Here is a 21919-nt window from a genome sequence, read left to right as displayed (position 1 = left end):
AATGTATTTTCTACGTTCCCATTAACAGGTTGCCGTGAAGTCATTGTAAGCACTGTCTTTCCAAATCTGATCTTCACTGTACCCAGCATTACAATCCGCTTTGGCAATGCGCATGACAAAATCAATTCCACCGCCAGATCCTTTTGTCAATTCTTCAAGCTCTGATAAATACCCTACTTAACTTGTTTTAACCAGACAACCGTAAAAAGGTGAAGCCGCTGTAACGTGAGTGTAACAACGGGGGCAGTTGACTTGCATTTAAAGCACCACTCCAGCGCTGAAAGATAAAACAAAACACTGGAGTGGTGCTTTACGGTCTTTGGCCAAATAGAGAAGTTTAAAAAAAAAAACAAAAAAAAAAAAACCACAAAACAAAAAAATTGCAACCATTCAGTAACTTTATTGCTCACCTTTCATACAATCAGCATTCTTTGAATAGGCTTCTTTCACAGCTTCACAATGCCTTAGGTACAAAGAAAATCCAGCAAAAAGCATTATGTGGCTCTTGGTCAAGGCTTCATAAAGATTACAAAGCAAACCCACACAGGCTTGGTTTCCTGCAGCATTCATAGAGAAAATGCCCGGGCATAAACCTTATGCCCAAGTCGTAGTGCATTTATTTAAGGAAAAATTAAATAAAATGGAGAGCTACCCTGCACCACCCTCAAAAATAAAAAAACAAAAAAATCCAAACACTCAGGAGAACTAGGTGGGCTGATATTTGATAACTGCACTTATATACCATGCTTAAACTGCATAGTCCCCTATGGCTAAACACAGAAGGCGTTTTTGGGCTATTCTGGACGGCCTTGCTGCCTGTAGTAGAGCTCATGTAATGGAGTGTAACCCATCAGAAAAGAAACCTGGACTCAATGTAAAAGCAGTAGGAGATATTAAAGGCTTATAAAAAAAAAAAAAAAAAAATCAGGATTCATAGAATAGGGGATAATGTGGTGATCGTTGGAGTCCTGAGGAGGCTTTGTAGAGCTCCATCTTGACTGAAGTGAAAGTGTGCATACTTAACTTTCTCCAGCTGTCTCATAGACAATGAGTGGAGTGGAGTGGAGGTTAAGTACAATGCTTGGTTATTTCTACCGGTCCCATTGACATTAAAATGAGCAGATGTTGACCATGTCCACCTTTACTCTATTCAAGATGGGGCTGTACATTCTCAGGAATCCCCAGAGAAATGGGGCCCTGATCCAAGTCTTGAGGGACGTGCAGATTGAGCGTGTGAACCTCTGATCCATTTGAGACAGGGTTGCAGAACTCCATTCTCAGGGTTCAAGAACCCCGATCTCAGGATGACTGGAGGTCCCAGGGGTCAGACCCTTAAAGTTATCAGCAAGGTATCCTCTATCCTACGATTAGGGGATAAATTGTACCTTTGGGAAGAACCTTTAAATTTTCAATATTCTGTACAGAAACGCATCAGTTCCGAGTTGCCCTTTGCTAGCTGCAGCAGCACAACTGCCATTGTATTGCTAGATCTGGGGCTGAAGTCCACACACACATATATGCACACACGCTTGACCATTAGATTTTTACAGTGGAAATAATTTCTCAAAGTGCCTTCTTGGGGAGCAAGCAGCGGTGGCATTACTACTGTGGTCGCCCCCTTGGTGACCGTTGGCATATCGGCATGGGTATGCATGGAGGGTCTTGATCAGGAGTCAGGGGATGTAATCTGTATGTGCACTAGACATGTATTTTTTTTAGGGTGTCAAAACATGATGGAACTTTCCAGAAAATGTGATGTTTAAGTCATAATATTAAAGTTGTATATAGTCAGAAGAAAGAAATATCTTTGTCAGGATAAAGTCAATATGAAGGATTTGAAAAAAAAGGACATTTAAAGTTACACAGAAAGACGCTTCTGCTGCAGATATTTCTACACTGAATTGTTTGTTCTCATGGGTCGGATCTGCAGCAGATTTCTGGACAAATAATCCACTGCATGTTAAGCCACGTTCAGTATTTGGTCAGTCTTTTACATCAGTACTTGTAAGCCAAAACAAGGAGTGGCACAATCAGAGGAAAAGGAGAATAAAAACATTTTGCCACTTCTGTATTTTTCACCGACTTCTGGTTTTTAGCTTACAAATTGCTGGCCAAATTTAGAGGAATGTTATCTGTACGATGCAGAGAATCATAGCATATGTATTGATCGTCATTGCGGATCTGATATCCCAATAGGTCAATTTTCACTTTTTGCAATGCGTTTCAATTAAAAGCATTTCCAGTGAAATCCACAGCAAAATCTTCCTCATTTGCTGCAGATTTTCCATTTTCTGCACAAAGTAGTCCCTTAAAGACCCCCATACATAACATACAGTTGTTCATACAAAAAAAACACCACCCCTCTTCCTTCTCGAACCCTCATACACAGGAACGCTTGGCTCGGCTGAGACTTCATGTGTTCGCTATGAGCTATGAGATTGCCACTGTCAAACTCCTCTTACTTCCTAGAAACCAAGGGTTGGCTATGGGAAATCCAACATGCCGAATCCTTCTCTCCCCCAACATCAATGTCAGAGGAGAGTTGAGAGGCCCCCCATACACATTAGGCTGTTGGCTGTGCCCGCTGATATCGGCAAGTTTGGCAACTTTATTTTAATGTTTATGTGGTCATTAAGAAAACCACATTAATACAGTCCCCGTTAGACTTAGCTAATTATCGCGTATACAGCTGTCTGGACGCCCAGAAGATTTGTTTGGCTTCTTATTTGTTCTGCAGCATCTGTTATGGGGGAAGTATAGTTTGACAATGACCCTTTAAATGAATGGTCATCCATGTTAGGCCGGCTTCACAATCCGAGTACAGACTGATGTATGGACTGGCCATGGTCCTTTTAACCCAAAGCTCTCTATGCCCAATTGGTATATATGAAGCTGTCGAGTTTGGGGACAGGAGACTTGCGGACACTCTGTACAACACTGTCTGTGCATGTCGAACGTGTGAGGCTGGTCTAATATACGGAGCAAAATAAATAGGTTACAATAGGGCCTTATACACAAACCTCGTCAGTAACTTCTATTCGAAGTGATGGTCGCCCAACGTATTACTTGAGGAATGGAAAAAAGTGTGTCAGCTTCCACAAAGTTTGGAGTAAAGTAGAAATTTAAAGGAGTCATGGAAAATGGCAATACAGAAAAAGCAAAAGGACTCCAGGAAGATATGAAGCCCTGCACAAAATAATGCTCAGTTAGTCAGAACTGAACAAGGCCTGAGCTGTGGCTTAGTTTCAAGATGGAAAATGGGCAGTTTCTAGTTAGAAAGGCATGGTCATCGGGAAGATTACCGCACTTGACGCAGTGTACTCAATAGTGAGAGAAGTCTGACAAATTCACACCAGATGCCGGGTTGTATGGAAGGCATAGAAGGAAAAAAAAAGTTTTCAGGAATAAGATTTTATTATTTGACTCCACAGATGAAATTGGTTATGTGTCAGATGGAATAAGCTGATCAAAAGAAAAAAAAACAAAAACTTTTCTGATCCGCATGTCACTCTTATTACCTGAGCTCTACTATGATCTTAGCTGAAATAATCTCAACTGGTGTAGTGCCTTCCTTGTCCAAAACCAGACTGGTTATATTGATAGCCTCCATGCTGAAAGTGCTGCTCAAATTGACCCCCTTGGTTATAGCTCTGTGCTCCACGACCACCCCAACCACCACCATGTCCTCCTCTTCCACCACGGCCACCCCGCCCTCCTCTGCCACCTCCACGGCCACCTCCTCGGTCATTCTGATGGCCACCGTCTTGATATCTGTTGTCTTGTTGGTAGCCTCCACCCTGAAATCCTCCTCCAGAGTAGGATGAGCCTTGGTAGCCACCATATCCTCCTCCTCCTCCTTGATAACCACCTGAATTTTGGTAACCACCACTGTTTCCTTGATAGCCACCACCACCTTGGTAGCCCCCAGTTTGAAATCCAGAATCTCTATAGCCACTATCTTGATAGTGTCCACCAGTATTACTGCCGCCACCATCTGTCCAGCCTCCTTGAACTTTGCTTCCTCTACCACCTCTGTTACCACCTTGATCATATCCTCCTCGTCCTCCGCCTCGACCACCACTTTGTTCATAGCCACCTCGACTGCCACCGTGTTCATAGCTGCCTCGTCCTCCACCATGTTCATAGCCTCCGCGACCACCGCCATGTTCATAACCTCCCCGACCACCGCCATGTTCATAGCCTCCCCGACCACCGCCATGTTCATATCCTCCTCGACCACCACCATGTTCATAGCCTCCTCGACCACTGTAAGACTGTTCATAACCACCTCGTCCACCACCTCTTCCACCTTGCGGGGGTCCATCTTGTCTCTTCTGCCAGGGAGGCATTTCTGGAGGAGGAGCCTCTATTTCATTGGGTCGGCCACCTCTATCAGGAACTCTACCCATCAATACCTGCAAATTAGGACACTTATTACTTATATGGATTATGGAGATTTCAAAAAATAATGTTAATGAATCCTGCATAAACATACAAATATAGGATACATACCGTATATACTCGAATATAAGCCGAGATTTTCAGCCCGTTTTTTGGGGCTGAAAGTCCCCCTCTCGGCTTATATTCGAGTCATATACACCGGGGGGTCAGAAGGGGAGGGGGGGCGGGGGTGTCAGGTCATACTTACCCGTCCTGACGCTGTCTCTTGAGCCCCCAGCTTCTCCCTGTGCTCTCTCTTCCTGCCTTCAGCGGTCACGTGGTGCCGCTCATTAAAACTCATGAATATGCGCATATTAATGAGCGGCACCATGTGACCGCTGAAGGCAGGAAGAGAGAGCGCGGAGAAGCTGGGGGCTCAAGACACAGCGTCAGGACGGGTAAGTATAGCGATACTCACCTGTCCTGCGTCCATGGCTGCTTGCTGCTGTCTGTCATCGGTCAGTGACTTCAGACAGCAGAGGGCGCGGTGACGTGATTAGTGCGCGCCGCGCCCCCTGCAGTGTGAACGTCACTGACCGATGACGTGGCAGATAGCGGGGAGCAGCCATGGACGCAGGACAGGTGAGAATCTGACACCCAGCGACGGAGAGGTGAGTATGTCATTTATTTATTTTTACATGCAGCAGCAGCAGCAGCATGGGGGCAGCATATGGGGGAACAATCTATGGAGCTTCTAATTGGGGCAGCACATGGGGGAACAATATGGAGATTCTAATGGGGGCAGCACATGGGCGAACAATATGGAGCTTCTAATGGGGGCAGTATATGGGGGAACAATATGGAGCTTCTAATGGGGGCAGTATATGGGGGAACAATATGGAGCTTCTAATGGGGGCAGTGTATGGGGGAACAATATGGAGCTTCTAATGGGGGCAGCACATGGGGGAACAATATGGAGCTTCTAATGGGGGCAGCACATGGGGGAACAATATGGAGCTTCTAATGGGGGCAGTATATGGGGGAACAATATGGAGCTTCTAATGGGGGCAGTATATGGGGGAACAATATGGAGCTTCTAATGGGGGCAGCATATGGGGGAACAATATGGAGCTTCTAATGGGGGCAGTATATGGGGGAACAATATGGAGCTTCTAATGGGGGTAGTATATGGGGGAATAATCTATGGAGCTTCTTATGGGGGCAGTATATGGGGGAATAATCTATGGAGCTTCTTATGGGGGCAGCATATGGGGAATAATCTATGGAGCATTTCCCACCCTAGGCTTATACTCGAGTCAATAAGTTTTCCCAGTTTTTTGTGGCAAAATTAGGGGGGTCGGCTTATACTCGGGTCGGCTTATACTCGAGTATATACGGTAAATTGTAACTAGCAGACTATGGGGGGGGGGCAATTATTAGGCAACTAGCAGGAAAAATCTGGCTGAAACATCACAAACTCCAGCATACTCTAGATTAAGACCAAAAGACCAAAATGTTGGACTTCGTAAATACCTTTCATTTTTCAAAAAGAGTCAAGCAGATAAGACTAATATGTAAAAACAGAAATGTATTCAGTGTAAGTGAAGACTGCTGAATCGTGACAGTGCGATTTGCTCACTTGCGGTCACGTGTCGAATAGGCTCATCTGGCTTCTTTCAAAAGCAGTGAACTGCGAGACCTTAAATGAGACCAGTTGGCACATGACCGGAAGTATCCATGCAGAATCAAGTGACCATTCTCCAGGACAGAGCATACAGGAAAATTGTGACAGGCTGCGCATTTCACACCATCACAATTCGGCAGTCTGCAGTCACATGGAGTGGCTGCAAACTTTTTATTTCGACCAGGACAATCCCTTTAATTATTAAAATTAATGTTAGGACATCTCACTATGTATACATTCGCCAGCCAAATATATTCTAGATGATGCATTCAATTACCGTAGATTACCGGAAAACCAAATCACAGTGGTAAGAAGACTTAGGTAAAAGAAGCTAATTAAAACTGAAGATTTCTGCTGAGAATTTCATTACTTAAAAGAAAATTCAATTTACACTTTATTAGCCAGTCATCAGGATGGCTGGAGCCCACTGTAAGGCGGCCTTAAATTAGTAGTAGAAACATTCATTTTTCTGAAAAGGAGAAATGGTCAAAATAACAAAAAAACCCAGTGCTTTCAGACCTCAAATATTGCAATTAAAACAAGTTCATAATGATTTACAATCAACAATACTAATGTTTTATCTCAAGAAGAGTTCAGAAATCAATATTTTGTGGAATAACCATGATTTTTAATCACAGCTTTCATGCATCTTGGCATGCTTTCCACCAGTCTTTCACACTGCTTCTGGTGCAAAAATGTAAGCAGTTCTTCTTTGTTTGATGGCTTGTGATGATCCATCATCCTCTTGATTACATTCCAGAGGTTTTCAAAGGGGTTCAGGTCTCGAGAATGGGCTGGCCATGGCAGGGGTTTGATGTGGTGGTCTCTTAATTTTTGCCAGAGCTGTATATATTACACACATACACATAGTGGGGTAAATAAGTATTTGATACACTGCTGATTTTGCATGTTTTCCCACCTACAAAGAATGGAGAGGTCTGTAATTTTTTATCGCAGGTACACTTCAACTGTGAGAAACAAAATATAAAAATAGAAAAAAAATAAAATCACATTGTATGATTTTTTTCAATTATTAAATTGCATTTTATTGCATGAAATAAGTATTTGATCACCTACCAACCAGCAAGAATTCTGGCTCTCACTCATATGTTAGTTTTTCTTTAAGAAGCCCTCCTACTCTGGACTCATTACCAGTATTAACTGCAGCTGTTTGAACTCATTACCTGTATAAAAGACACCTGTCCACACACTCAATCAATTACACTCCAACCTCTCCACCATGGCCAAGACTAAAGAGCTGTCTAATGACACCAGGGGCAAAATTTCAGATCTGTACAAGGATGGGCTACAGGACAATAGGCAAGCAGCTTGTGAGAAGGCAACAACTGTTGGCACAATTATTAGAAAGTGAAAGAAACTTAAGATGACTGGCAAGATCTAGCCTCGTGGGGTAAGGATAGTTCTGAAAAAGGTCATGAATCAACCCAGAACTACACATGAGGACCTGGTCAATTACCTGAAGAGAGCTGGGACCAGTCTCAAACTTTACAGTTAGTGACACACTACGCCAACATGGATTAAAATTCTGCAGGACACGCAAGATCTCTCTGCTCACACCATCACATGTCCAGACTCATTTGAAGTTTGCCATTTACCATCTGGATGATCCAGAGGAGGCATAGGAGAAGGCCATGTGGTCAGATGAGACTAAAATAGAACTTTTTGGCATCAACTCCACTAGCCGTGTTTGGAGGAAGAAGGATGAGTACAACCCCAAGAACACCGTCCCAACTGTGAAGCATGGTGGGGGAAACATCATACTTTGGGGGTGCTTTTCTGCAAAAGGGACAGGACAACTTTACCGTACAGAAGGGAGGATGGATAGGGTCATGTATCTATAGATTTTGGTCAACAACCTTCTTCTGTCAGTACAACATTGAAAATGGGTCGTGGCTGGGTTTTCCAGCATGACAATGTCCCAAAACACACAGCCAGGGCAACTAAGCAGTGGTTCCGTAGTAAGCAATTCAAGGCCCTGGAGTAGCCTAGCCAGTCTCCAGACTTGAACCCAATAGAAACTCAATGTTGCCCAGCCACAGCCTGAAACCTAAAAGATCTGGAGAAGATCTGTATGGAGGAATGGGCCAAAATCCCTGCTGCATTGTGTGCAAACCTGGTCAAGAACTACAGGAAACGTCTGTAACAGCTGTAACTGCAAACAAAGGTTTCTGTACCAAATATTAAGTTCTACTTATAATTATTTCATGCAATAAAATGCAAATATTATGTAAAAATCATACAAAGTGATTTTCTGGATTATTTTTAGATTCTGTCTCTCACAGCTGAAGTGTACCTACGGTAAAAATTACAGATCTCTCCATTCTGTGTAGGTGGGAAAACTCACAAAATCGGTAGTGTATTATAAATATATATATAATATAAATTTATTTATTTATATTTACACAACTGTGTCTTGACTCCAATCACTACCGTGTCACCCACCTTATTAATGGCACAGGCAGTCTTCTCCCGGATCGAACCGCTACTAGTTCTCAAAATTTTTGAAAGATCATGCCGAGCCGCCAACAAGTGTGCAACAGAGATGGAGCTTTTACCTGACAAGGCTGCACGCTTAGGCTGGTAAACCTTGGCCAGTTTTTCAGACTGACTCTGTGACAAGAGAAGTAAATTAGACATTATGGAAAGAATGACTCCTGGAGAGAGAAGTCCTAGCATTTCAATATGTTCAAAGCGATGACCATACAAACACGGCCATGAAGGTATTGTGTGCAGACAGATCATTTTCCAGGCACTGATGCTCTCTAGTGGTAGAGAGGAGTTCTGCGTGCAGTTATTAGCAAAATTACATTCCCAAAAATCTTAGCTAAATGTCTTCAGTGGTGGTGCATAATAAAAGTTTCCCATTAAAGACTTTAATCAACGGCGTATTAACTAGTTATGCCCTGAAATCATTCAGGCTTTGGTACGAATAAAGGGGGGGGCAGTCTGTATTCTTAATAGGAAAATGGATGCCCCTTGTAGATCAGTTGCAGATACATGATCAGACATAACAAATACATGGTGGGAAAAACAATATAATAAAAATTTCCAGCTAATTGTATTCAGGACACTATGCATAGACTATAATATTCCCTTATACATAACTAATGAAAATCTAATTGACTTTTGGTGGAAAAATTACCAAAATGTATTCTAAAATAAGGCTAAAAAAAATAGGGACACAGAAACCCAATCAATTTCTATACATTTACCATCACATTAGACACCATGAAACTATAGCCATAATGTAAGAAGCTGAACGGCCGGCTCATCGGTGGTCACACCTCGCAGCACAGGCCGCAGAAGCCATGACCGCAGTGATAATATATGAAACGCTGGAATCCACTTTACCTTTGCCCTATCTGACCAGCCAAATGACTGAACAGTCACATCCAGACGTTTCACCAACATTTTCCTCCGGACTTCGTATTCATTGGTTATGGCTTGATTAATTGCTTCTATTTTCTCCTGGAAAAAAAGACAAATATAGATGAAAAGGCTAAACTGCCTATATCCCTACCAGTTTGCATAAGACTACTTAATGTATACAGGGTTGTGGAAAACATTACAAAGGATTCACCTACCATTCAACATTCCCATAGCCATCCGATTAGTTCTAGCAACATCTCAAAGCAGCATCTTGCATGAAATTAAATGTCCATAAAGAGTTGAAGTGCAATATCTTTCATTCTCTTTCTGCTCTCCACTGGCTGTTAAAAAGTGAGGTAAAGAAAGTTCCAACATCTATTGTGCTGGCAAAATGCTGAGGAAGAGAAACTACCCACTCTAAAGAATAGATGGCACAAGCGCCAATTGGTTGACACTTACATTTATACGTGGCCGCCCCTCACCCTGACACACACCGGGAAGAAGCTGGCGGCGAAACGCGCGTCAAGGTGAGGGCACATCTCTGGTGGCAGCCTTACTCTACGGTTGCTGTTACTGTCCTTATTTACAACTTTCATGTCTGAGGTCTGGCTAATAGGATTGTGTTAGCGGCCATTGCCGAATTTACCTAGAATTTTGTCAGCATACTCAGGACATCACTTGGGTTATAGCGTCTATACCTGGGCTGCATTTTAGCCACGAGTGGCGATTTGGGCATTGAAGGTTTATCTCTATGGAAGGGAGTCACCAATTACTGTTCATTCTCTCCCTCTCCTATTGTTATCACTCCACTAATCTTCCTATTTACTTATGTATTTACAGCCCCTTATTTTGCCCAGCGTCCCCTATGGTATTTCTGCTCTTTTATACAGTGTTTTTTTATTATCTTTAAATAAAAATTAATAATTTTAATATTATCCGTGGATCTCTTCTTATTTCCCATATTTATTTCTATATGGGTTGTTGTTACCTGTGTAAACAAGGCAATCTGCTCCCGATATACTCTATACACACAGAACAATTTTATTTATGATCGTCCTGTGCGCATAGAAGTGTGGTCAGCCAACTGGCTTCCTTGAAGCTGATATAATGTGTGTGGGGAACTCCTGACAGAAGATGTTAGAGGAAATAAGAAACCAACATGTCTAATTAAGGACTGTCGATCCTTCTAATTTTAGGAAGATAGTCCAAGGAGTGTGTATGTGTCTCTCAGAGAACACAGGAACGCTCGGCAGATTGAGTGCTCCTGTGTAAAGGAGGAATCAGGAGAGAAAACTGCTGGATGAACCATTCTTTGGCCAATAGCTTTCCATTGTTATGGGGGCACATAACATGAATTCGTCAGCAGGTTTTAGCTATGTAATCAGAAGACAGCAGGAGATAGCGGCTGAAACACAGAATTCGGGGATGTGTCACTTGTCAAACTGCTGTTTACTAACTGTGAAGGATTTATCACTAAGAGATTGACATTGCTGGACTAGTCTGGCAATGCCCCCTCCTGTGATAAGCACCTCACTATCTATGGACTTTGCCTGCTGTGGGTGGGGTTAGATTTCTCAGCTCTGCTTCATTCCAAATCTAAAAAACCCTGAGAAAGTCTGAACCTAGTAATCTATGTGATAAATCGTAGGAATCAGTTTTTCTTTACCTACATAATGTAGAAAAAACCTGCGGACAGATTCCTTTAATGCACATAAAGAATCACCTATAATTTGCCTGGATATCCATAGAGATTTGTAAACCAGACAACCCCTTTAATGTCAAGTACAATGTGAACATTGCTTTGTGTGGCTGATCTCTGATTAAAGGCATAAACCTTTTACTACTCCTGGCCATTTACTAACAAACGATGACATACAGACATGCTTCTTTTGATTGCTCCCTGGGCTAGAATTGTGCAATCCAAATTCACCTCGACAATGAGCTCATGGGCAGCACAAGACAGCTCGTGTATTGTACAAAATCACAGCCATTACTTCTCATGCGGCTGATGAGCCATAAGAACATGACTGGAAGAGGCATCCTTCCAGGCATGTACTGCTGAGAAGAGAACACTTCAAACGCTCAGGATTCAGGAGACGGAAAGATTGCCAACAAGATCCTTAATCTTTGCAGCGCTTTTCATAAGAAGATGGAAAGAAATAGCCACATGCTTTCCACTTGTAGTCATTTCTCTTGACACTAGTAAGTTTCTGGAGAAATTACCTCATTTATAGAGCAAACATTATTTCATTTTTTCAAACACATGTGAAATCTAGTGAGGTAGTGATCCTACTGCCAGCCATGATCTGTACATGCCCTCATCACCTCCCATCTGGCCTACTACAACATCCTCCTCTGAGACATCCGATCGAACACTCTTGCAACCTTAGAATCCATGTATGCTCCACCTCTCCTCGTTTTACTCCTCTTCCACCACACTATCTTCACCGTCTAACCACTGGGCTTAGAATGTATTTCAAATTACTGACATAAGACTGACAATAACCTGTCTCCTCCATACATCTCTAACCAAATCTTGTGCTACCTCCCTACACATACTCTCGGGTTCTCACAAGACCTCCTTCTCCTCTCGTCTACCCTTCCCACAACTGTCCACAAAACTTCCGCACTTCCAATACTTGAAAATCCACCTTTTCGGAAAAGACAACCATGCTGCCACCGCACACATTCTATCCTTGTCTACTGTCTCCTTCACCCTTTCCTATAGATCCTAAACCATCGTGGCAAGGTCCTCTCCTCCATGGTTTAATTATGTAGTGTCCACTTATGTGCCAATTGGGTAGCATTTTGTCAATTAGAGAGCTAAGTCTACAACAAGGAAACTTTAGAGAGCCATGAAGCAAGTGAACGTAGCATCTGTTACATGCCTATTGCCCAAGTTAGTGTCTACCCTGATAACACATTACCATCACCAGTTCAACTGCTACGAGATCCAATACTAAGACATATATTAGTACATCGGGGATGGACAAATACCGAAAGCCAGATGCTTATTGTGCCTAGAAACTTGCTGCTAAATCCTGACCTTTTGGGTTAACGTCTAGAAAACTTATTTGCTAATGCTGATCGAGCACACAAAGAGAAAAATGGCTCCTGGTGAAACAGACTAAAAAGAACAGAATTTTAGAACTAGTGGTCATCATTGCAAACCACCAGATCCACCTCTGTTGTTACTTATGCAGCAAACTCACAGGAACTGTTGATGAATGAGTCTCCAGCAAGTACAAATCAGCTCTGGGCACCTGATGATAGAAAGGATGCCCTGGAGTTGGGAATGGCACATGGACGAGCCTCAAAACCGATAATTGGTGGACCTTACTTATAAAAAAAAAATGATTAAAAGAATTACATTGATATACTATTGCTACACTCATCAGGAGAGCTTTAAACTAGAACAATGAGGGAAGGGAAGCAAAAGACCAGAAAAAGCCATACACCTGACAAATGCTATTGAGAACTCTGCTATTAGAAGTGGAAAGGAAGAACAAAGACAAAAGAATCTAAATAATAAAAATATTGGAGAAAGAGAAAACAATCACAAACTAAAATGTTTCTATACTAATGCACAAAGCATGGGCAACAAACAAGGAGAAATGGAACTACTAACACAGGAAAAGAAATATGATGTCATTGGAATCACTGAAACTTGGTGGGACAATACACATGATTGGAATACAAGGCTAGAAGGATACAACTTATTTTCAAGAAACAGACTTGATAAACGAGGAGGAGGTGTCGCATTGTATGTTAGAAACGCGTTTATCTGCACAGAGATTGAAGCTTCAGAGACCGGGAGTTCTGTTGAAACTGTTTGGATAAGAATACAAGGACAGAACAATTGAAAGGACACCATTGTAGGCATTTACTACCGGCCGCCTGTGCAAGCTGAAGATATGGATGAACTCTTTAATTATCAAATGGCAGAGTTCTCCAAAAAATATGACATAGTTGTCATGGGAGATTTCAACTATCCAGAGATTTGTTGGGAATCTTTCTCAGGCAAAACAGGTCAAGGAAATTCTTATCCTCTCTTGTTGACAACTTTATCTTCCAAAAGGTAGGGGAGAACACAAGGGGATCTGCTACCTTGGATCTAATCCTTATAAACAGGGAGGAAATGGTTGAGGAGGTAAAAGTGGCTGGAACCCTAGGAGGTAGCGACCATGCTATTTTAGAATTTTGGATAACTAGAGGACAAAGATCTGTGAAGACTCAGACGTCAAGGTTAGATTTCAGAAAGGCAGATTTTAAGGGATTCAGAAAGAGAATTGGAGGGATCCAATGGCTGGATATCCTTAAGGACAAAAATGTCCAGGAGGGATGGGAAATCTTGAAAAATGAAATTCTCAAAGCACAATTGTTAATAATTCCGAAAAGAGGGAAGAATAGGAAGCATTTAAGGAAACCAGAATGGATGAACACAGAACGTAAGCACATGCTAAAAAGGAAGAAAGAAATGTTTATAAAATGGAAAGAGGGAGGCATATCTAAAGAAGAATATAATGCTGTCTGCAGAACCTGCAGGGCATGAATCAGATTACTAAAGCTTACAATGAATTGAGGCTTGCAAGAGAGACGTCAAAAGCAATAATAAAAGATTTTGGGGATATGTCAAAAGTGAAAGAAAAGTCAAAGATGCTATAGGATTTCTACAGGATGAAAATGATGAAATGGTAAGACAGGATGTTGAGAAGGCCGAACTTTTAAATTCCTATTTTGCATCTGTTTTCTCTCAGAAAGGAAATGTAACATCAACTATTCTTCACTGTCCTATTAAGGGAATAGAAGAATCCAGGATAACTATAAACAGAAATATAGTGAGGAAACACTTAGCTAACCTAAATGAATTCAAGTCTCCAGGTCCAGATGAATTACACCCCAGAGTACTGAAGGAGATAGCAGAAGAAATTTTTGAACCGCTCTCCATAATCTTTGAAAATTCGTGGAGAACAGGAGAAGTCCCAGAAGACTGGAGAAGAGCAAATGTTGTTCCTATCTTCAAAAAAGGGGAAGAAGGTGGACTCAGGCAACTATAGGCTGGTGAGTCTGACTTCTATACCAGGAAAGATCTTTGAACAAATTATTAAACAACATGTATGTCAGTACCTGGATAAGAATGAAGTGATTAAACAGAGTCAGCATGGGTTTGTAACTAATAAGTCATGTCAGACTAACTTAATTTCCTTCTATGACAGAATCACTGATTGGGTGGATCAGGGAAATGCTGTAGATATAGTATATCTTGACTTCAGCAAAGCATGTGACAAAGTATCTCACACAATCCTTATTGAAAAAATGACTAAGTATGGAATGGACAAGGCAACTGTTAGGTGGATTCATAACTGGCTTAGTGATCAGACCCAAAGAGTGGTCGTAAATGGCTGCACATCCAGTTGGAAGAATGTCTCAAGTGGGGTACCCACAGGGTTCTGTCCTGGGCCCTGTATTGTTCAATATCTTTATCAACGATTTAGATGAAGGAATTGAGGGTAAACTGATTAAATTTGCCGATGACACAAAGCTAGGAGGGATAGCTAATACTAGAGAAGAGAGAGAGGATTCAAAAAGATATAAATAAACTGGAGCAGGGGGCAGCAACTAACAGAATGGTTTATAACAGGGAAAAATGCAAAGTACTACATCTGGGCAATAAAAATGAAAAAAGCATATACAGAATGGGAGGAATAGGGCTAAGCAACAGCACATGTGAAAAAGACTTTGGTATACTAATAGATCACAGACTGAATATGAGTCAACAGTGTGATGCAGCAGCAAAAAAGGCAAATGCAATTCTAGGATGTATTAACAGAAGCATTCAGTCTAGATCACGTGAAGTCATTATTTCCCTCTACTCCTCTTTGGTCAGACCTCATCTGGAATACTGTGTCCAGTTTTGGGCGCAACATTTTAAAAAAGACCTCAACAAACTGGAGCAAGTTCAGAAAAGAGCGACCAGAATGGTGACCGGACTGCAAACCCTGTCTTATGAGGAAAGGTTGCAGGATTTGGGAATGTTTAGCCTGCAAAAGAGAAGACTGAGAAGAGACTTAATAACTGTCTACAAATATCTCAAGGGCTGTCACATTGCAGAAGGATCATCTTTATTCTCATTTGCACGAGGAAAGACTAGAAGCAATGGGATGAAACTGAATGGGAGGAGACACAGATTAGATATCAGAAAAACTTTTTGACAGTTAGAGTGATCAATGAGTGGAACAGGCTGCCACGAGAGGTGGTGAGTTCTCCTTCAATAGAAGTCTTCAAACAAAGGCTGGACAGACATCTGACTGGGATGATTTAGCGAATCCTGCTTTGAGCAGGGGGTTGGACCAGATGGCCCAGGAGGTCCCTTCCAACTCTACGATTCTATGAAGATACGCTACGGGACACATGATTAACTTGTAAGAGTTGATACATTTTACTTCTGATCAATAGTAAAAAATAAACTCCTAAAGTTTACCCACACACCTTCCCTTCATTCACATCTTCTCCCATTCTTTGGTTGAGTGTAGTTTCCCAACCATATATAACATCTACAGTTTATAACAAAGTGTAGTGCAAACACATTGAATCAGAAAAACCGATTACTATGGGATTGGCCATTTAAGTGTTGTGTACAGGGTCTTCTCAATTCTCCCTGATGGCAGATGTCAGGGTAAAGGGAAAACAACAATGGTCAACAATGGTGCATATTAGTCTTCACCATAATGGCTGCTGCTTATTCCCCACTCCCTCCTGGTTTAAAGAAAAAAAACAAAAATTCGTATTATTAATTAAAGGGAATTGGTCACCCAATTCATGCTGGCCAAACTGCAGGCGTTTCAAAGAAAATAGACTTTAAAGATCTGGTCGGGACTCATAGCCAGGAGACAAGACTAATCCGGCGCCAGTCCTGGCCAGTTCTTCCCACCTCAGCTAGAGTTAGACCTGTCAGTCATCTGCAGAAACATTAGAAAAAGGATATTTTCTCTGTAACTCCGGAGCATGTCAGAAAAAAATATATATATTCCTGGCTACAATTGGACAGCCAGGCTCTGATTCATGCTGCCAGGGTTTGGGTAGCATGAATCAGATGACAGGTTCCTTTAAAAGTAACCTCTATACTTCTGAGCAGCCATTTGAGAGATCAGTGGAGAGGGCGGTTTCTGGATACCATACCCCAAACTTGCAGAATGTGTACAGTATTGTTAAACACATATATATGTTAAAAAATAATGATAATTTAACCTATTCATGCTCCATGATGAATTTTTCATGGATTGGGTTAGGGAGTGGAGCCTGCTTCAAATTGGGCAAGGGGCCGTTGTTTTATACAACATGCATTGGCCTCTAGTAGTAACAAATGGAGAAATCTATTTAACTACTTAAATGCGGCTGTCAGTCTCTGACCATAACATCTAAGTGGCATGACCCAGGTGGGGGCATTGGTGCGGGCACCAATTGGCTCCCTGCAATATAGATGCGGAGGCTGGGGATCCATTGCTGCCATCTTGGTATTCCTGTGAAGCACAGGCACAGTCAGATAAATAAATATATATATATATTTTTTTTTTTCGTATCATTTCCCTTCTCTCCATACGGAAATAAAGAAAATCAAATAGGCATATTTGGTATTTCTGCTTCCATAAAACTGAAATGTATCAAAACTGCAGCTTAGTACACAGAAAAAAAAAAAAAAAAGGAATAACTGGGATATAAACTGGTGTGCATGCAGCGTGTAAGCGCACGTTCACACTGAATTGAAAAACCCAAAGACAGATGGAATACTCTGCAGTAAATAAACAACGTAGTGCATGAAAATAATATATGGTACTTAGTTATTAAATTTGGTGCTCAAAAAAAATGCAAAAGCCATTCCACCACTCCACAGTGACCATAAATGGGACAGTCCAACCTCTAATATTAAAAAAGTATGGCCTGCCTTTCCTTGAGCTGGGCATTATATTGATGTGGTCTCCCATGGCTGTGTGTCCACTGGCTGAGCCCAGTCCTTTTCCTCCCCTTATCCACATGCATTTCACTTGACAAACTGTAAGGTTTTTCACATTAGAGTTAAAACTGTCCCAATTACGGTCACTGTGGAGTGGTGGGATGCCTTTTCCTTTTTTTTTTTTTTTATCAAAAAATATGTTAACTAAGTACCGTATATTATTTTCATGCACTATTGCTGTTTATTTACTGCAGGGTATTCAATCATTATGTTTCTGTCTTTGTTTTTTTTTCAGCTCAGTAAAACAAAAAAGCAACCCTCATACAGGGCGGAGAGTGAAAGCACAAAGAGCCTCAAAAACATGGCAGAACAAATGGCTCAATTTTACCTCACTTGTGAATTTTTTTTCCCCATTTCTGGTACATTATATAGTAAAATGGTGAGCATCATTTATCATTCAAAACAACTACTTTTCCCGCAAACAACAAGCCCTCATAAGGCTTTGTCGATGGAAAAATAAAAAAGGTTAAAGTTTATCTAGCAATCTGTCCATGTGAACAAACGCCAACCTATGGGATTTCCTATTCCGCAGTCATGAAAATAGAGAATGTTTGTATAGGTAAACTACTCACCCAGTGAGATGGCCCCAGCGTCTTGCTTAGGAGGGGCTTTCCTAGATGACTGGGCGGCACTTTTGCTAAGGTTTCTTTTAGCTAGGAAAACAATGCACAAAATAAAACATAGAGAAATCAATAAAACTTTATATTGGGATTATCGGGGAATTTTGGTTACATTTTGTTGAAATTATCAATTTTTAATAACACTTTATCTAACCACTTTAGACCTGATTCCCTGTCTGGGGTATGTGTCTTGGTCATCGGAATGTGCTAATTGTTGTCAGGCTGCGACTATAGATACACAATCCTGTACTTAATCTAATAATAATAATAATAATAATAATAATAATAATAAATTTTATTTTTATAGCGCCGACATATTCCGCAGCACTTTACATTTCAGAGGGGATTTGTACAGACAATAGACATTACAGCATAACAATAATCACATACAGTAGATTATAACAAATAAAAAGAGGAGTGAGAGCCCTGCTCGCAAGCTTACAGTCTATGAGGAAAGAGGTAGACACGAAAGGTGGGTGGTAACAGTTGCTCTGATTGTATGGACCAGCCATAATGTTAAGTGTGTAACAGTACAGACACAGAGGGCTAATGGATGCATAAAGCATGTGGGAACATGATGCTGGGAACCTGGTTATGGTAAAACTTTTGGCTCTGCCACACAGGGATAGGTTAGGTTAATGTGTTGAGGCGATAGGCGAGTCTGAATAAATGCGTTTTCAGGACACGCTTAAAATTGTGGGGATTGGGGACTAATCGTATTGACCTGGGAAGTGCATTCAAAAGAATTGGCGCGGCACGTGTAAAGTCTTGGAGACGGGAGTGGGAGGTTCTGACTATTGAGGATACTAACCTCAGGTCATCAGCAGAACGGAGGGCGCGGGTAGGGTGGTATACTGAAACAAGGGAGGAGATGTAGGGTGGTGCTGAGCCATGGAGGGCTTTGTGGGTGAGGGTAATAAGTTTATACTGAATTCTGGAGTGGATGGGTAGCCAGTGTAATGACTGGCACAAGGTAGAGGCATCGGTGTAACGATTGGTGAGGAATATGATCCTGGCTGCAGCATTCAAGACAGATTGGAGAGGGGAGAGTTTGGTAAGAGGGAGACCGATTAGAAGAGAGTTACAATAGTCGAGACGAGAATGAATAAGAGAAACAGTAAGAGTTTTTGCAGAGTCAAAAGTAAGAAAAGGTCGAATTCTAGAAATGTTTTTGAGGTGCAGATGACCAGAGCGAGCCAGTGATCGAATGTGGGGGGCAAAGGAAAGCTCGGAATCAAGTATGACCCCAAGACAGCGGGCATGTTGCTGGGGAGTAATAGTGGAACCACACACAGAAATAGCAATGTCGGGTATAGGTACATTAGTAGCGGGAGGAAACACCAGGAGTTCAGTCTTTGACAGGTTCAGTTTCAGATATAGTGAGGACATGATATTAGACACAGCGTTTAGGCAATCGCCAGTGTTTTCTAGAAAGGCTGGCGTGATGTCAGGAGAAGAAGCGTATAATTGGGTGTCATCAGCATAGAGATGGTACTGGAAACCAAATCTACTGATTGTTTGACCAATAGGGGCAGTGTACAAGGAGAAGAGGAGGGGCCTAGAACCGATCCTTGAGGAACCCCAACAGTAAGGGGAAGGTGAGAGGAGGAGGAACCGGCAAAAGAAACAGTAAAGGAGCGGTCGGAGAGATAGGAGGAGAACCAGGAGAGAACGGTGTCCTTGAGGCCAATGGAATGGAGCATAGTGAGGAGGAGCTGATGATCCACAGTGTCGAATGCTGCAGAGAGATCCAAGAGAATTAGCATGGAGTAATGACCATTTGATTTAGCTGTTAGCAGATCATTAGAGACTTTAGTGAGGGCAGTTTCAGTGGAGTGTAAAGAGCGGAAACCGGATTGGAGAGGGTCGAGAACAGAGTTTTCTGAGAGATAGCGGATAAGACGGGAGTGGACCAGGCGTTCCAGGAGTTTAGAGATGAAGGGAAGATTAGAGACAGGTCTATAGATAGCGGCACAGTTTTGGTCGAGGGATGGTTTTTTAAGTAGTGGATGTATGATGGCATGCTTAAAAGAGGAGGGAAAAATACCAGAAGAGAGAGAGAGGTTAAATATTTTAGTTAGGTGAGGGGTGACAGCAGGGGAAAGGGACTGGAGGAGATGTGACGGAATTGGGTCACTGGTGCAAGTAGTTGGGCGAGAAGATGCAAGGAGCCTGCTTACTTCTTCTTCTGTGACTGGTTCAAAATCAGAGAGTGAGTTAGATGCAGTGGGGGAGGGAGGACAGTGCATGGTATGAGGGGATTTGGAGATAATTTCCTGTCGGATCTGGTCAATTTTTTCTTTGAAGTAATTGGCCAGATCGTCAGCTCGGAGCTCCGTGGTTGGGGCCTGTACTCTTGGATTGAGTAGAGAATGAAAAGTGTCAAAGAGACGTTTCGGGTTATTGGACAGTGAGGTGATGAGGGTGTTGAAATAGGTTTGTTTTGAGAGGTGAAGGGCAGTGTTGTATGTTCTAAGCATAAACTTAAAATGGATGAAATCTTCGTGTAGATTGGATTTTCTCCACAGACGTTCGGCGCACCTGGAGCACCGCTGCAGGAAACGTGTTTGCACCGTGTGCCAGGGTTGTCGCCGTCTGTGTTGTGGTGTTCTATTTATAGGGGGTGCAAATTCATCCAGGGCACTTTGAAGTGTTTCATTGTAATGCTTCAATGCAGAATCAGGACATGAGAGGGAGGAGATAGGGACCAATGAAGACTGCAAGTTCTTCAGAAGTTTCTGGGTGTTAATGGCCTGTATGTTTCTATAAGTCTGGACAGTGGGGGTGACCTGAGCAGCCTGGCAGTTCTTGATAGAGAATGAAAGAAGATTGTGGTCAGAGAGCGGGAGAGGGGAGTTTGCAAAATCATCCACTGCACAAAGCCAAGAGAAGACCAAGTCGAGGGAGTTTCCGTCTTCATGCGTTGGAGAATTAGTAAGCTGCGAAAGGCCAAATGAGGAGGTTAGAGATAAAAGGTGAGTAGCAGATGGGGAGAGGGGAAGAGCAATGGGGATGTTGAAATCTCCCATGATGAGGGTAGGGATGTCTAATAATTATCTAATTATCTAATAATAATCTTTATTATTCTTTTATATATTCCTTAGCGCTTTACAGTTTGCACACATTTTCATCACTGTCCCCTGTCACTGTCCCACTGTCCCCAATCTAAATTCCCTATCAGTATGTCTTTGGAATGTGGGAGGAAACTGGAGTACCCGGAGGAAACCCACGCAAAAACGGGGAGAACATACAAACTCCTTGCAGATGATGTCCTTGGTGAGATTCGAACCCAGGACCCCAGCGCTGCAAGGCTGCAGTGCTATCCACTGAGCTGTCCTGTACTTGGCCCCTGTTACAACCATGCAATTCAAGATGGGTAGGAACCTGGCAGAAAAGTAATACTAATGTATGGGACGGCTGTTCGAGTAACCAACATTGTGTGCTAGTGTGCTAGCCTGCAATACAGAAGGCAGGGCATCACAGCAGGGTGCTGGCACAGGTCGCTGTACTGGGCCATTAATTGTGTGGCTATCCACTATCCTTGAAGAACTGGTAGTAAGACTGGAAATGATGAATTGTACCTACCATACATGTGCAAAATAGCCCTTTCCCGAAAAGGAAGGAAACAGTCAAAGAGGTTATTTGACAGTAAAATACATTTTTTTAGGCATGGAAGGTTTTACAATTAAATGGAGGCATGCTAACCTTCCAGTGCCCCCACTGATCCAGCACAGGCCACTCCAAACATCTGTGCCGGTGCAGGAAGTGGAGTCTGCTCTGTTTGGAAGACATAGGACCGCTGCAGAGGTCAGAAGAACATGTCATGGATCGTTC

General features: G+C 42.2%; 1 protein-coding gene across 1 annotated transcript in view; it reads right to left on the bottom strand.

Annotated features, from left to right (window-relative positions):
• Nucleotides 1–380: 380 nt before the first annotated feature.
• Nucleotides 381–21919, bottom strand: part of FAM98A (family with sequence similarity 98 member A) — a 36018-nt gene continuing 14479 nt past the window's right edge. The window contains exons 5-8 of the mRNA XM_073557602.1: nt 18038–18118; nt 9437–9553; nt 8528–8695; nt 381–4415 (exon numbers count right to left, since the gene is read on the bottom strand). Coding sequence (XP_073413703.1) covers nt 3552–4415; nt 8528–8695; nt 9437–9553; nt 18038–18118 — 1230 coding nt within the window. The 3' untranslated portion in view covers nt 381–3551. The remainder of the gene's footprint in view (nt 4416–8527; nt 8696–9436; nt 9554–18037; nt 18119–21919) is intronic.

Source organism: Dendrobates tinctorius, unplaced genomic scaffold (genome assembly GCF_039654945.1).
Source record: "Dendrobates tinctorius isolate UK_male_01 unplaced genomic scaffold, ASM3965494v1 ptg000250l, whole genome shotgun sequence".
NCBI classification, from domain to species: domain Eukaryota; kingdom Metazoa; phylum Chordata; class Amphibia; order Anura; family Dendrobatidae; genus Dendrobates; species Dendrobates tinctorius.
Note: the sequence above shows the minus strand (reverse complement) of the source record. Positions and strands in the feature narration are given on the sequence as shown.